Source organism: Sinohyriopsis cumingii, chromosome 14, assembly GCF_028554795.1.
Source record: "Sinohyriopsis cumingii isolate HCF-2022 chromosome 14, ASM2855479v2, whole genome shotgun sequence".
NCBI lineage: Eukaryota > Metazoa > Mollusca > Bivalvia > Unionida > Unionidae > Sinohyriopsis > Sinohyriopsis cumingii.
Genome location: NC_142974.1, coordinates 4,381,746 through 4,398,763, shown reverse-complemented (window position 1 = coordinate 4,398,763; position 17,018 = coordinate 4,381,746). Strand labels below are relative to the sequence as shown.

Genomic DNA, 17,018 nt, shown 5'->3' with positions numbered 1-17,018 from the left:
AATTGATGCCCACCAATGTAAACACTGATTTTTTCTGAACCTTTCTGGGGGCCAAAATTGGTCCCATTTCCAATGCCAGTATCAAATACTATTGATTTTTCCAATTTAGATATAAAATTCCTAATTAAAGGTTTTCGAAAATCGATGTTTATCAGAAGCAGTTTTTCACATAGGATGCCTGTAAATTAAGGAAGTTCTTTGGCTAATTATTCCTCAGAGTTTTTAAGTAATGGTTATTTATGCATAATTTTCAAACAAGTTAATACATATAATAATTAATTGCTGTGTACAAGTCACAGCACATGGTACAGGCAATGGCATACTAACTTCAGTGGCATAAATTGAATATTATATTGAATATTTTATCTGTATTATTAATGAAAGCACATAAATTGAATTGGCAAATAACAAGCATGACTTGTATGTGGTGAAAAGTTTATGAAAAATAGACAAAAGATGGTAAATCATATTTGTCTTAGTGTATCTTGTTTTTCTTCTTCAGTTTTTTATGAACCAACAGACATCAACAAAGCAGAGAAGCCACTTTTGTCCTCGGCATATAAAAGTGTAACCTACACCTCCCCAAATTTTAATGAACTCAAGGTTATATATGGATTGATTTCCTCTGAGGAGATCCCTTCACAGATTCAAGGTAACTTTATTTGATAGTATCAAAGGTTATGTATGGATTGATTTCCTCTGAGGAGATCCCTTCACAGATTCAGGGTAACTTTATTTGATAGTATCAAAGGTTATGTATGGATTGATTTCCTCTGAGGAGATCCCTTCACAGATTCAAGGTAACTTTATTTGATAGTATCAAAGGTTATGTATGGATTGATTTCCTCTGAGGAGATCCCTTCACAGATTCAAGGTAACTTTATTTGATAGTATCAAAGGTTATGCATGGATTGATTTCCTCTGAGGAGATCCCTTCACAGATTCAGGGTAACTTTATTTGATAGTATCAAAGGTTATGTATGGATTGATTTCCTCTGAGGAGATCCCTTCACAGATTCAGGGTAACTTTATTTGATAGTATCAAAGGTTATGTATGGATTGATTTCCTCTGAGGAGATCCCTTCACAGATTCAGGGTAACTTTATTTGATAGTATCAAAAGTTATGTTATTTTATTTATCAACAGAAGACTTGGACTTCTGTCTTGTAGCAAAATGACCAGCAAATAAGACAAAAGTAGGATGGCAACAAATACAGTAAAACACAGCTAGGACAAACATGGATACAGTCAGCTTAAAATGAATACAAATTTAATTCTTATATCTTTTCAAGCTGGAGATATATATGTGTGTATATATATATATATATATATATATATATATATATATATATATACACACACATACATTATGTGTACATACATACATTTTACATACATACATACATACATACATTATGATGTAGGTAGTATATGTTTATTGGCCTTTGTTGAGGTCAGTATGAATCTGTATGAACCAGTAAACCATGTTTTGATCTGAGTAAAACAAAGGTCAGCTTGACGGGTTCACTACTACCATCATCTCAGACAGCATTGGAGAGGAGGAATTTTGAGATATATAAGTTGTGTTACAAGGTTTCAGGTGTATGTAACCCATAAAGAGATGTCATACATGTAATCTACCCATATAAGCCCAGTTTTTAAATAGTTTGAACTAGAAGCGTGGGGTCATTATGTACAGTATAAAATGGCATACAAAACAAAGATAAAAGGCAAACAAGTGCACAGCCTGAAAATACAAAATGTGTTGAATATTTTTAATTTAAAAAAAGCAGCATTCAATATCAGTGCTATGACATCATTGGAGACATTCAAACTGAAAGTCCCAGAGGTTTGAGAGTCTACTACATTAAAATAAATTAGAATAACAGAACTTTAACATTTTTCTTGACTTGGCTTTTCTCTGTTAGAATGCCAGTTTCCATAACGTAGGTGTACAAGAAGTATCATAATGTAGGTGTACAAGAAGTGTCACAATGTAGGTGTACAAGAAGTGTCATAATGTAGGTGTACAAAAAGTGTCATAATGTAGGTGTAGAAGAAGTGTCATAATGTAGGTGTACAAGAAGTGTCATAATGTAGGTGTACAAGAAGTGTCATAATGTAGGTGTACAAGAAGTGTCATAATGTAGGTGTACAAGAAGTGTCATAATGTAGGTGTACAAGTGTCATATTTTAGGTGTACAAGAAGTATCATAATGTAGGTGTAGAAGAAGTGTCATAATGTAGGTGTACAAGAAGTGTCATAATGTAGGTGTACAGGTGTCATATTTTAGGTGTACAAGAAGTATCATAATGTAGGTGTAGAAGAAGTGTCATAATGTAGGTGTACAAGAAGTATCATAATGTAGGTGTAGAAGAAGTGTCATAATGTAGGTGTACAAGAAGTGTCATAATGTAGGTGTACAAGTGTCATATTTTAGGTGTACAAGAAGTATCATAATGTAGGTGTAGAAGAAGTGTCATAATGTAGGTGTACAAGAAGTGTCATAATGTAGGTGTACAGGTGTCATATTTTAGGTGTACAAGAAGTATCATAATGTAGGTGTAGAAGAAGTGTCATAATGTAGGTGTACAAGAAGTATCATAATGTAGGTGTAGAAGAAGTGTCATAATGTAGGTGTACAAGAAGTGTCATAATGTAGGTGTAGAAGAAGTGTCTTAATGTAGGTGTACAAGAAGTGTCATATTGTAGGTGTACAAGAAGTGTCTTAATGTAGGTGTACAAGAAGTGTCATAATGTAGGTGTACAAGAAGTGTTATAATGTAGGTGTACAAGAAGTGTCATAATGTAGGTGTACAAGAAGTGTCATAATGTAGAGGTACAAGAAGTGGCATAATGTAGGTGTACAAGAAGTGTCGTAATGTAGGTGTACAAGAAGTGTCATAATGTAGGGGTACAAGAAGTGTTATAATGTAGGGGTACAAGAATTGTCATATTTATTTTCAAAGTTTTGATCCTGAGCTTAAGTTTCTTTGTGAAAATGTTTTTGAGAACACATGGCCTGAAATACTGATGCTGTCATGTTATCAAACAGGAGATTTGAGTTTTCAAAGTGGGATTTACAGTGTACAAAGTTTATCATCAGACTATCATTATCATATATACATGCAAGTCATATATCAGACTATCATACATACAAGGCTTATATCAGACTCTCATTATCATGCATACAAGTCATATATCAGACTGTCATTATCATACATGCAAGTCATATATCAAACTATTATACATATATACAAGTCATATATCAGACTATCATACATACAAGTCATTTATCAGACTGTCATTATCATATATCAAACTATCATTATCATACATACATACAAATCATATATCAGACTATTATTATCATACAAATCATATATCAGACTATTATCATCATACATGTCATATATCAGACTATCATTATCATACAAATACAAGTCATATATCAGACTATCATTATCATACATACAAGTCATATATCAAACTATCATTATCAAACATACAAGTCATATATCCGACTATCATTATCATACACACAAGTCATATATCAGACTATCATTATCATACATATAAGTCATATATCCAACTATCATTATCATACATACAAGTCATATATCAGACTATCATTATCATACATACAAGTCATATATCAGACTATCATTATCATACATACAAGTCATATATCCGACTATCATTATCATACACACAAGTCATATATCAGACTATCATTATCATACATATAAGTCATATATCAGACTATCATTATCATACATACAAGTCATATATCCGACTATCATTATCATACATACAAGTCATATATCAGACTATCATTATCATACATACGTACAAGTCATATATCCAACTATCATTATCATACATATAAGTCATATATCCGACTATCATTATCATACATACAAGTCATATATCCGACTATCATTATCATACATACAAGTCATATATCAGACTATCATTATCATACATACGTACAAGTCATATATCCGACTATCATTATCATCCATATAAGTCATATATCCGACTATCATTATCATACATACAAGTCATATATCCAACTATCATTATCATACATACAAGTCATATATCAGACTATCATTATCATACATACAAGTCATATATCCGACTATCATTATCATACATACAAGTCATAAATCAGACTATCATTATCATACATACATGTCATATATCCGACTATCATTATCATACATACAAGTCATATATCAGACTATCATTATCATACATACAAGTCATATATCAGACTGTCATTATCATACATACAAGTCATATATCAGACTATCATTATCATACATACAAGTCATATATCAGACTATCATTATCATACATACAAGTCATATATCAGACTGTCATTATCATACATACAAGTCATATATCCGACTATCATTATCATACATACAAGTCATATATCAGACTGTCATTATCATACATACAAGTCATATATCCGACTATCATTATCATACATACAAGTCATATATCAGACTATCATTATCATACATACAAGTCATATATCCGACTATCATTATCATACATACAAGTCATATATCAGACTGTCATTATCATACATACAAGTCATATATCCGACTATCATTATCATACATACAAGTCATATATCAGACTATCATTATCATACATACAAGTCATATATCAGACTGTCATTATCATACATACAAGTCATATATCCGACTATCATTATCATACATACAAGTCATATATCAGACTATCATTATCATACATACGTACAAGTCATATATCCAACTATCATTATCTTGCATACAAGTCATATATCAGACTATCATTATCATGCAAATACAAGTCATATATCCGACTATCATTATCATACATACAAGTCATATATCCGACTATCATTATCATACATACAAGTCATATATCAGACTATCATTATCATACATACGTACAAGTCATATATCCAACTATCATTATCTTGCATACAAGTCATATATCAGACTATCATTATCATGCAAATACAAGTCATATATCCGACTATCATTATCATACATATAAGTCATATATCAGACTATCATTATCATACATACAAGTCATATATCCGACTATCATTATCATACATACAAGTCATATATCAGACTATCATTATCATACATACAAGTCATATATCCGACTATCATTATCATACATACAAGTCATATATCAGACTATCATTATCATACATACGTACAAGTCATATATCCAACTATCATTATCTTGCATACAAGTCATATATCAGACTATCATTATCATGCAAATACAAGTCATATATCCGACTATCATTATCATACATACAAGTCATATATCAGACTATCATTATCATACATACAAGTCATATATCCGACTATCATTATCATACATACAAGTCATATATCAGACTATCATTATCATACATACAAGTCATATATCCGACTATCATTATCATACATACAAGTCATATATCAGACTATCATTATCATACATACGTACAAGTCATATATCCAACTATCATTATCTTGCATACAAGTCATATATCAGACTATCATTATCATGCAAATACAAGTCATATATCCGACTATCATTATCATACATACAAGTCATATATCAGACTATCATTATCATACATACAAGTCATATATCCGACTATCATTATCATACATACAAGTCATATATCAGACTATCATTATCATACATACAAGTCATATATCCGACTATCATTATCATACATACAAGTCATATATCAGACTATCATTATCATGCAAATACAAGTCATATATCCGACTATCATTATCATACATACAAGTCATATATCCGACTATCATTATCATACATACAAGTCATATATCAGACTATCATTATCATACATACGTACAAGTCATATATCCAACTATCATTATCTTGCATACAAGTCATATATCAGACTATCATTATCATGCAAATACAAGTCATATATCCGACTATCATTATCATACATACAAGTCATATATCAGACTATCATTATCATACATACAAGTCATATATCCGACTATCATTATCATACATACAAGTCATATATCAGACTATCATTATCATACATACAAGTCATATATCCGACTATCATTATCATACATACAAGTCATATATCAGACTATCATTATCATACATACGTACAAGTCATATATCCAACTATCATTATCTTGCATACAAGTCATATATCAGACTATCATTATCATGCAAATACAAGTCATATATCCGACTATCATTATCATACATACAAGTCATATATCAGACTATCATTATCATACATACAAGTCATATATCCGACTATCATTATCATACATACAAGTCATATATCAGACTATCATTATCATACATACAAGTCATATATCAGACTGTCATTATCATACATACAAGTCATATATCAGACTATCATTATCATGCAAATACAAGTCATATATCCGACTATCATTATCATACATACAAGTCATATATCCGACTATCATTATCATACATACAAGTCATATATCAGACTATCATTATCATACATACAAGTCATATATCAGACTATCATTATCATACATACAAGTCATATATCCGACTATCATTATCATACATACAAGTCATATATCCAACTATCATTATCATACATACAAGTCATATATCAGACTATCATTATCATACATACGTACAAGTCATATATCCAACTATCATTATCTTGCATACAAGTCATATATCAGACTATCATTATCATACATACATGTCATATATCCGACTATCATTATCATCCATATAAGTCATATATCAGACTATCATTATCATACATATAAGTCATATATCCGACTATCATTATCATACATACAAGTCATATATCCGACTATCATTATCTTGCATACAAGTCATATATCCAACTATCATTATCATACATACATGTCATATATCCGACTATCATTATCATACATATAAGTCATATATCAGACTATCATTATCATACATACAAGTCATATATCCGACTATCATTATCATACGTACAAGTCATATATCCAACTATCATTATCTTGCATACAAGTCATATATCAGACTATCATTATCATACATACAAGTCATATATCCGACTATCATTATCATCCATATAAGTCATATATCAGACTATCATTATCATACATATAAGTCATATATCCGACTATCATTATCATACATACAAGTCATATATCCGACTATCATTATCATACATACAAGTCATATATCAGACTATCATTATCATACATACAAGTCATATATCAGACTGTCATTATCATACATACGTACAAGTTGTATATCCAACTATCATTATCTTGCATACAAGTCATATATCTGACTATCATTATCATACATACAAGTCATATATCCGACTATCATTATCATACATACAAGTCATATATCAGACTGTCATTATCATACATACAAGTCATATATCCGACTATCATTATCATACATACAAGTCATATATCAGACTATCATTATCATACATACGTACAAGTCATATATCCAACTGTCATTATCTTGCATACAAGTCATATATCAGACTATCATTATCATGCAAATACAAGTCATATATCCGACTATCATTATCATACATACAAGTCATATATCAGACTATCATTATCATACATACAAGTCATATATCCGACTATCATTATCATACATACAAGTCATATATCAGACTATCATTATCATACATACGTACAAGTTGTATATCCAACTATCATTATCTTGCATACAAGTCATATATCAGACTATCATTATCATGCAAATACAAGTCATATATCAGACTATCATTATCATACATACAAGTCATATATCAGACTATTATTATCATACATACAAGTCATATCAGACTATCATTATCATACATGCAAGTCATATATCCGACTATCATTATCATACATACAAGTCATATATCCGACTATCATTATCATCCATACAAGTCATATATTAGACTGTCATTATCATAGATCAAACTATCATTATCATACATGCATACATACAAATCATATATTAGACTATTATTATCATACAAGTCATATATCAGACTATCATTATCATACAGACAAGTCATATATCCGACTATCATTATCATGCATACGTACAAGTCATATATCCGACTATCATTATCCTACATACATACATACAAGTCATATATCAGACTATTATTATCATACAAGTCATATATCAGACTATCATTATCATACATACAAGTCATATATCAGACTATCATTATCATGCATACAAGTCATATATCAGACTATCATTATCATACATACAAGTCATATATCCGACTATCATTATCTTGCATACAAGTCATATATCAGACTATCATTATCATACAAATACAAGTCATATATCAGACTATCATTATCTTACATACAAGTCATATATCAGACTATCATTATCATACATACATACAAGTCATATATCAGACTCATTATCATACATACAAGTCATATATCCGACTATCATTATCATACATACAAGTCATATATCAGACTATCATTATCATACATACAAGTCATATATCAGACTGTCATTATCATACATACAAGTCATATATCAGACTGTCATTATCATATATCAAACTATTATCATCATACATACGTACAAGTCATATATCCGACTATCATTATCATACATACGTAGAAGTCATATATCAGACTATCATTATCATACATATGTACAAGTCATATATCCGACTATCATTATCTTGCATACAAGTCATATATCAGACTATCATTATCATACATGCATACAAGTCATATATCCGACTATCATTATCATACATACAAGTCATATATCCGACTATTATTATCATACATACAAGTCATATATCAGACTGTCATTATCATATATCAAACTATCATTATCATACATACATACATACAAGTCATATATCAGACTATCATTATCATACATACAAGTCATATATCAGACTATCATTATCATACATATAAGTCATATATCAGACTATCATTATCATACGTACAAGTCATATATCCGACTATCATTATCTTGCATACAAGTCATATATCAGACTGTCATTATCATATATCAAACTATCATTATCATACATACATACATACAAATCATATATCAGACTATTATTATCATACAAGTCATATATCAGACTCATTATCATACATACAAGTCATATATCAGACTATCATTATCATACATACAAATCATATATCAAACTATCATTATCATACATACATACATACAAATCATATATCAGACTATTATTATCATACAAGTCATATTTCAGACTATCATTATCATACATACAAGTCATATATCAGACTATCATTATGATACATACAAGTCATATATCAGACTATCATTATCATACATACCAGTCATATATCAGACTATCATTATCATACATACTTACAAGTCATATATCCAACTATCATTATCTTGCATACAAGTCATATATCAGACTATCATTATCATGCAAATACAAGTCATATATCCGACTATCATTATCATACATACAAGTCATTTATCCGACTGTCATTATCATACATACATGTCATATATCCGACTATCATTATCATACATACAAGTCATATATCAGACTATCATTATTATACATACAAGTCATATATCCGACTATCATTATCATACATACGTACAAGTCATATATCAGACTATCATTATTATACATACAAGTCATATATCCGACTATCATTATCATACATACGTACAAGTCATATATCTGACTATCATTATCATACATACAAGTCATATATCAGACTATCATTATCATACATACAAGTCATATATCAGACTATCATTATTATACATACAAGTCATATATCCGACTATCATTATCATACATACGTACAAGTCATATATCAGACTATCATTATCATACATACGTACAAGTCATATATCTGACTATCATTATCTTGCATACTAGTTATATATCAGACTCTCATTATCATACATACGTACAAGTCATATATCCGACTATCATTATCTTGCATACAAGTCATTTATGTAACAAGATAACCGGGTTGGATTTCGGATTTATAAGAGAACACTTTTGCTGCTGATACAGAAACAATGTTTACTGATGAATGACTCAAATGAAAAAGAATTATGATTAATATGTGCATGTATAAGATCCAAATACTGGACAAATTAACACAATCCGCATGAACTTAATAATGTAAAATAAATGTGAATACCAGTAAATGGCCTTACATAGTACAAGGACAAAGTGTGAGATCGATATATCAATTGTGATTTATGGCAGGAATAATGTCTCTCACCACATAAAATTGTACAAGCATAAAGAAACAAGGCTAGAAAAATGACTCAAATTTCATTGCTCTTTTCGAGTACAAAATGTTTGACTGACTGGCAAACACTCCCTTTTCATGACTTTTGCTAAAGTGATGAACTGTTGATGGGTACTGAGTATTTTTCAGGACTTTAAATTACTAGGATTTGTGTCTGATCTAATTCTTGGATTATTTTGGGATTTAATTCACAATACCATAAGTTTGTTTTTCTCATTTTGCATTCTGGGAAAATAAATTATTTCTTACATTTTACAAAGCTTACTGTCTTTCACTCTTTTCTTTTACTTATTTTAAGAGGATAGACAAATAACAAAATGAATAAGCCAAGTCCCTGATTCACATGTATGATACATCAGATGCTGAACTTGGCACTGTTTTGCCATGGCCTTCACTAGCTAAGTTCATGACTGACGATTATTAATAAATTATTTTCGATGAAATAATTTCTGTCAGTTTTGAAGTATGGATCATTTCATGCTTTGATATTCTGGCTACAAGATGGAATAAAGATGATAACTTTGTATAATACTAATGGTGTGTAGTTGTCAAGAATACTGAAAGGCAAGATGAAATACTGAAAACGTCTCTGAAAGTACTGAAAAGCGACCATTCAAGTGGCCTAATGGTTAGAGCTTCTGCCACAGATGCAGGAGGTCATGGGTTCGATTCCTGGGTGAGTCATACCAAAAACTTACAAAAATGGTACAAACAGCTGCCTTGCTTGGTGCTCAGCATTAAGAGGTTAGTGTTAGGACTGGTTGGTCTGGTGTCAGTATAATGTGACTGGGTGAGACATTATGCAACATGTCTGTGGCATGATGCGCCAGTGCCAGACATTATTATAATCTGTCACACTGCAGACATTGTAGCGATATGACTGAAAAATTGTTAAAGCTACATTACAAATCCAAATCACACACACACACACATACACACATACTGAAAAGCATTTTGAGGAGGTGCACAGGTCTGGATTATTGTTGTTGTTGTTGTTGTAGGGTTTAACGCCATTTTTCAGCACACGATAGGCTATACATGGCATCCAATATTAATGGTGGAGGAAAAACCCCAGAAAGAACCACCAACCCACGAGAAGCTACTGGCAAGCTTTCTCACATACCCACATTGGCTGAATCCGAGACTCGAACCCACGCAGACAGAGGTGAGATGGCAGTGATCCATAATGGAGAGCGCTTTAGACCACTCAGCCACTCAGGGCCCAGGTCTGGATTATAATGAAGTATATGATACAGTACTGCCTCATTATAACGCTGTCCTTGCTAAGCATAGCATATAATGCCTTATAATGAGCTTCAGATATATAATACAGTACTGCCTCATTATAACGCTGTCCTTGGTAAGCATAGCATATAATGCCTTATAATGAGCTTCAGATATATAATACAGTACTGCTTCATTATAATGCTGTTCTTGGTAAGCATAGCATATAATGCCTTATAATGAGCTTCAGATATATAATACAGTACACCCTTATTATTAAACTGTCAATAGGTGCCATGGAGTATACAACCGTATAGTGATATTGCCTTATAATGAAGTATATAATATGATTTGCTCTCATTATTAAACCATTAAAGGGAACCATGGAGCATACAGGCTTATATTATAAATGAAATTTTCTTATAATTAAGTACATGTATATAATAAAAGATACCATCATTATTAAACTATCAACGGGTGTCAAAGTATACTTCTTATAGTGAGATTGTCTTATAATGAAATATATATAATAATAATAATGAGGACTTTGTATAGGGCCTAATCTTTAGAAGCTCTAAGCGCTTTACAACATTAGACAACACCTATAAGATAAAAAACATATAATGATATGATTACAAAAACAAACACCATGAAATTAGAAAACATTAAATAAAACATGCTGAGAATATTTAAGGTAGGAAACATTATTAGGTCTTTAAGTTTGTTCTTGCAGTCAAAATAAGTGAGTTTTGAGAGCACTCTTGAATGTGATCATTGTGTCTTTGTGTGTAAGTTCAGTGGGCAATTCATTCCATGTTGCTCGGCCCTGGTATGCAAAAGAACGCTGTCCATGTGACTTTGTTTTCATAGTGGGAATAATGAGTATACGATTGTCAGAAGAGGAGCGTAAGTATCTTGCTGGTGTGTACAAATGGGTGAGGTCGGATAGGTATTTTGGACTAGAAATGAAAGTACACCCTCATTATTATACTGTTAATGGGAGTTGAGTATACTGCAATATGGTGTGATTGCCTCATGATGAAATGTATACAATACAGTACATGATCATTATAATACATTTATTTGGAGTCACAGGTTATACTGCCTGATAGTGAGACTGCCATATAATGAAGTATATAATACAGTACACCTTCATTATAGTATTGTTAATGGGAGCCATCCTTGTAATAAAGTACACAAATTTTACTTGCAACTTAATGAAATGGGATACATGAACATACCTGCCTTATAGCAGGAACCATGTTATCATGAGGGGAATTATAACAGAAGCCATGTTATCATGAAGGGAATTATAACAGGAACTATGTTATCATGAAGGGCCTTATGACAGGAACCATGTTGTCATGAAGGGAATTATAACAGGAACTATGTTTTCATGAAGGGAATTATAACAGGAACCATGTTTTCATGAGGGGCCTTATAACAGGAACTATGTTATCATGAAGGGAATTATAACAGGAACTATGTTTTCATGAAGGGAATTATAACAGGAATCATGTTATCATGAAGGGAATTATAACAGGAACTATGTTTTCATGAAGGGAATTATAACAGGAACCCTGTTTTCATGAGGGGCCTTATAAAAGGAACTATATTATCATGAAGGGAATTATAACAGGAACTATGTTTTCATGAAGGGAATTATAACAGGAACCATGTTATCATGAAGGGAATTATAACAGGAACTATGTTTTCATGAAGGGAATTATAACAGGAACCATGTTTTCATGAGGGGCCTTATAACAGGAACTATATTGTCATGAAGGGAATTATAACAGGAACTATGTTTTCATGAAGGGAATTATAACAGGAACCATGTTCTTATGAAGGGAATTATAACAGGAACTATGTTTTCATGAAGGGAATTATAACAGGAGCTATGTTTTCATGATGGGCCTTATGACATGAACTATGTTATCATGAGGGGCCTTATAACAGGAACCATGTTTTCATGAACACAATTATAACAGGAACTATGTAATATGAGGGGCCTTATAACAGAAACCATGTTAGCATGAAGGGAATTATAACAGGAGCCATGTTTTCATGAAGGGCCTTATAACATGAACTATGTTATCATGAGGGGCCTTATAACAGGAACTATGTTTTCATGAAGGGAATTATAACAGGAACCATGTTGTCGTGAAGGGAATTATAACAGGAACCATGTTATCATGAGGGGCCTTATAACATGAACCATGTTTTCATGAACGGAATTATAACAGGAAATATGTTATCATGAGGGGCCTTATAACAGGAACCATGTTTTCATGAAGGGAATTATAACAGGAGCCATGTTATCATGAAGGGAATTATAACAGGAACCATGTTTTCATGAAGGGAATTATAACAGGAACTATGTTATCATGAGGGGCCTTATAACAGGAACCATGTTTTCATGAAGGGAATTATAATGGGAACCATGTTTTCATGAAGGGAATTATAACAGGAACCATGTTTTCATGAACAGAATTATAACAGGAACCATGTTTTCATGAAGGGAATTATAAGAGGAACCATGTTTTCATCAAGGGAATTATAACAGGAACCATGTTATCATGAAGAAAATTATAACAGGAGCCATGTTATCATGAAGGGAATTATAACAGGAACATGTTATCATGAAGGGAATTATAAAAGGAATTATATTACCATGAAGGGAATTATAACAGGAACCATGTTATCATGAGGGGAATTATAACAGGAGCCACGTTATCATGAAGGGAATTATAACAGGAACCATGTTTTCATGAAGGGAATTATAACAGGAACCATGTTATCATGAGGGGAATTATATAAGGAACCATGTTATCATGAAGGGAATTATAACAGGAACCATGTTATCATGAAGGGAATTATAACAGGAACCATGTTTTCATGAAGGGAATTATAACAGGAGCCACGTTATCATGAAGGGAATTATAACAGGAACCATGTTATCATGAGGGGCCTTATAACAGGAACTATGTTACCATGAAGGGAATTATAACAAGAGCCACGTTATCATGAAGGGAATTATAACAGGAACCATGTTATCATGAGGGGAATTATAACAGGAACCATGTTTTCGTGAGAGGAATTATAACAGGAACCATGTTTTCATGAAGGGAATTATAACAGGAACTATGTTATCATGAGGGGCCTTATAACAGGAACCATGTTTCATGAAAGACCCTATAGTGAGGGAGTGATGTATTAGTAAAACAAGGGTCTGACCAGTCGAATTAGATTTAATCTTTTAATTTTAATTGATATCTTTGGGTGTGTTGATTTTTTATGGCAATGGCAAGAGAGGTGTCATTAACTTTTGAGTTTTATAGTTTTGTGTTTGTTTATTTGTTCGTTCAAGTTATTCATTAATTCTTCATTATAACATTTTGTTCAGGAGACGTAAAGTACATCACCTTATAGTGAGAATACTTTACAATAATGTACATTATGCACATGATTTTACTGCCACCTATTGCAATGGAATCCATGACTGTACCTGCCTTATAATGAAGGACCTTAGAGTGAGGGAGTAGAGTGTGCAGTTGGGATACAGTGTAAACATTGTTTAAAGGTTGGACACCACATGCTACAGAAACCTTTGTTTTATCCCACTTATGAATTTTTTTTGCATTTCAGACGTAGATGAATCTGAATTGGAGAGTGTCCTCCTTGAAAGCTTTAAAATGGCCAAGACAGTTTGTGAGCAAATCCCAGTTGTCATAGTAACGCTTGGTAAACATGGTGTTCTCATTTGTTGTCGTGGAGATCACACTGCAAGGTTTCCTGTCAAAGGATGTGACTTTCAGGTAAAAATAGGACAAAATTGTAGATCTTTTGTTTTTTATTTAAATTTTTAAAAATGATCTTGTTCCCAATAATTTGAACATTAATTGATTTCAAGAGTTTTTCTTTTTTTAAATTTACTTGCATTAAAAAATTAGAGTTGAAAATGAAGCAGGGAATCATTCTTTTTTTTTTTTTTTTGTAGCATACATATCCACTGAAATATTTTTGAATTCTTTGCAAATATTGCCCAAAACCAATTTCATTCAGCCAAGACTGAAAAGGGCCATTACACGATTAGTCCATAGGCACTTGTAAAGTGGATACCATAGGCACATGTAAAGTGGACACCATAGGCACATGTAAAGTGGATAAGCAGTTTCTGTCCTTTATTTTATATTTAGAACATAATTATGAAATTTACTAATACAGTGGTCCCTCTCTTATACAGTCACCCCTTCTGTACAGGGAAATTGGCTGTATAAGATGAGTGGCCTTTCCAGATGGGGACTATAATTGTCATTAGTAAGTATGTGTATGTAGTAAGAAAGTTACAGATAACTTAAAAGCATTTAATATCTTCATTTAAAGTAGCGTTAATTATTTAAAGGTTCTTCTTGCCTTAAGAACTGACTTATTTCACGTTAACATTAATAGATCTTATTCCTAGGTCTAGAATGTGATCAGGGTATTATAGTACAATTTGTAGACATGTGCATGGCAAAGCCATTCAAAATGTCATTTAAATCTTGGTAAATACATTTCTTGGCATTTAAAATAATTCTTTTTCCATTTACTTCATTTTCCCACTGCTGCAGAATATTCTTCTTATCTCTTACGATACTTTTTCGGCAAGAACTCTTCAACTCTCCGTATTGTTGTCAAGTTGAATAGTTTTTATATTTTCTTCTAAAATACTAATTCTCCATTTATGTCATGACGTGTTAAAGTTTTGTAGTGATTTATTCCTATGCTGCTAATTGTTCAGCACTGCAACTTAATTATGTAGGCAAAACTTCTGTAGAGTCAACAAAATGCCTTGTTCATAAAATTGATACTTGTATTGCCATTCGATATTTGGTCTTTTTCTGCTAACCTGTTTTGTTCACAGTTAATTTATCTCCGTCAAGCCACAACATCTTTATTCAGCCTATGCTGGCCATGTTATGATCTTGACAATTACATCCGGATGTAATTGTCAAATAAAAACTGCTGTTTTGAAGCCCATAACTCTATCACAATATTGTTGACCCCATTTCCTGTAAAGGTTGGCATTAATGATATAATAATAACCTTAGTGGTACATGTACCTCAGCCAACACATATTTCAGTAACAAAAACCTGACATTGGGAAACAGACATCGGTAAAGATAATTGGATTACTTACCATATCATATGAACGAAATATTGGTTCTGGACACATATTAAAATAAAATGTGGCCGCTTGTGATGGGTACATTTTACATTTTTGTACTAATATGCTGATCAATGGTTGGCCTTTCTTGGGGGAACTTTTGAACACAAACTTATCTGTGTCAAGGGATTCTGGCAGTAAAAAGTTCGTGGCCACTTTTCGGGGGGGGTGGGGGTGGCGTTCATGAGGGGGACTACTGTATAATATTTTACCTTCTTCCGATATCTGATTGTCTCCATGAATTTTT

General features: G+C 31.8%; 1 protein-coding gene across 5 annotated transcripts in view; it reads left to right on the top strand.

Moving 5' to 3' along the window:
- The window catches only part of LOC149783122 (uncharacterized), a 113,499-nt gene that overhangs the window by 81,700 nt on the left and 14,781 nt on the right, over positions 1–17,018 (top strand). For all 5 annotated transcript variants that reach the window (XR_016413553.1, XM_089931343.1, XM_089931341.1 and 2 more), the window contains 2 exons: positions 503–652; positions 15,211–15,380. Coding sequence is in view for 4 of the 5 variants with exons in the window: in XM_089931343.1 (XP_089787469.1) it covers positions 503–652; positions 15,211–15,380 (320 nt within the window). In the remaining variant the exon portion in view is untranslated. The remainder of the gene's footprint in view (positions 1–502; positions 653–15,210; positions 15,381–17,018) is intronic.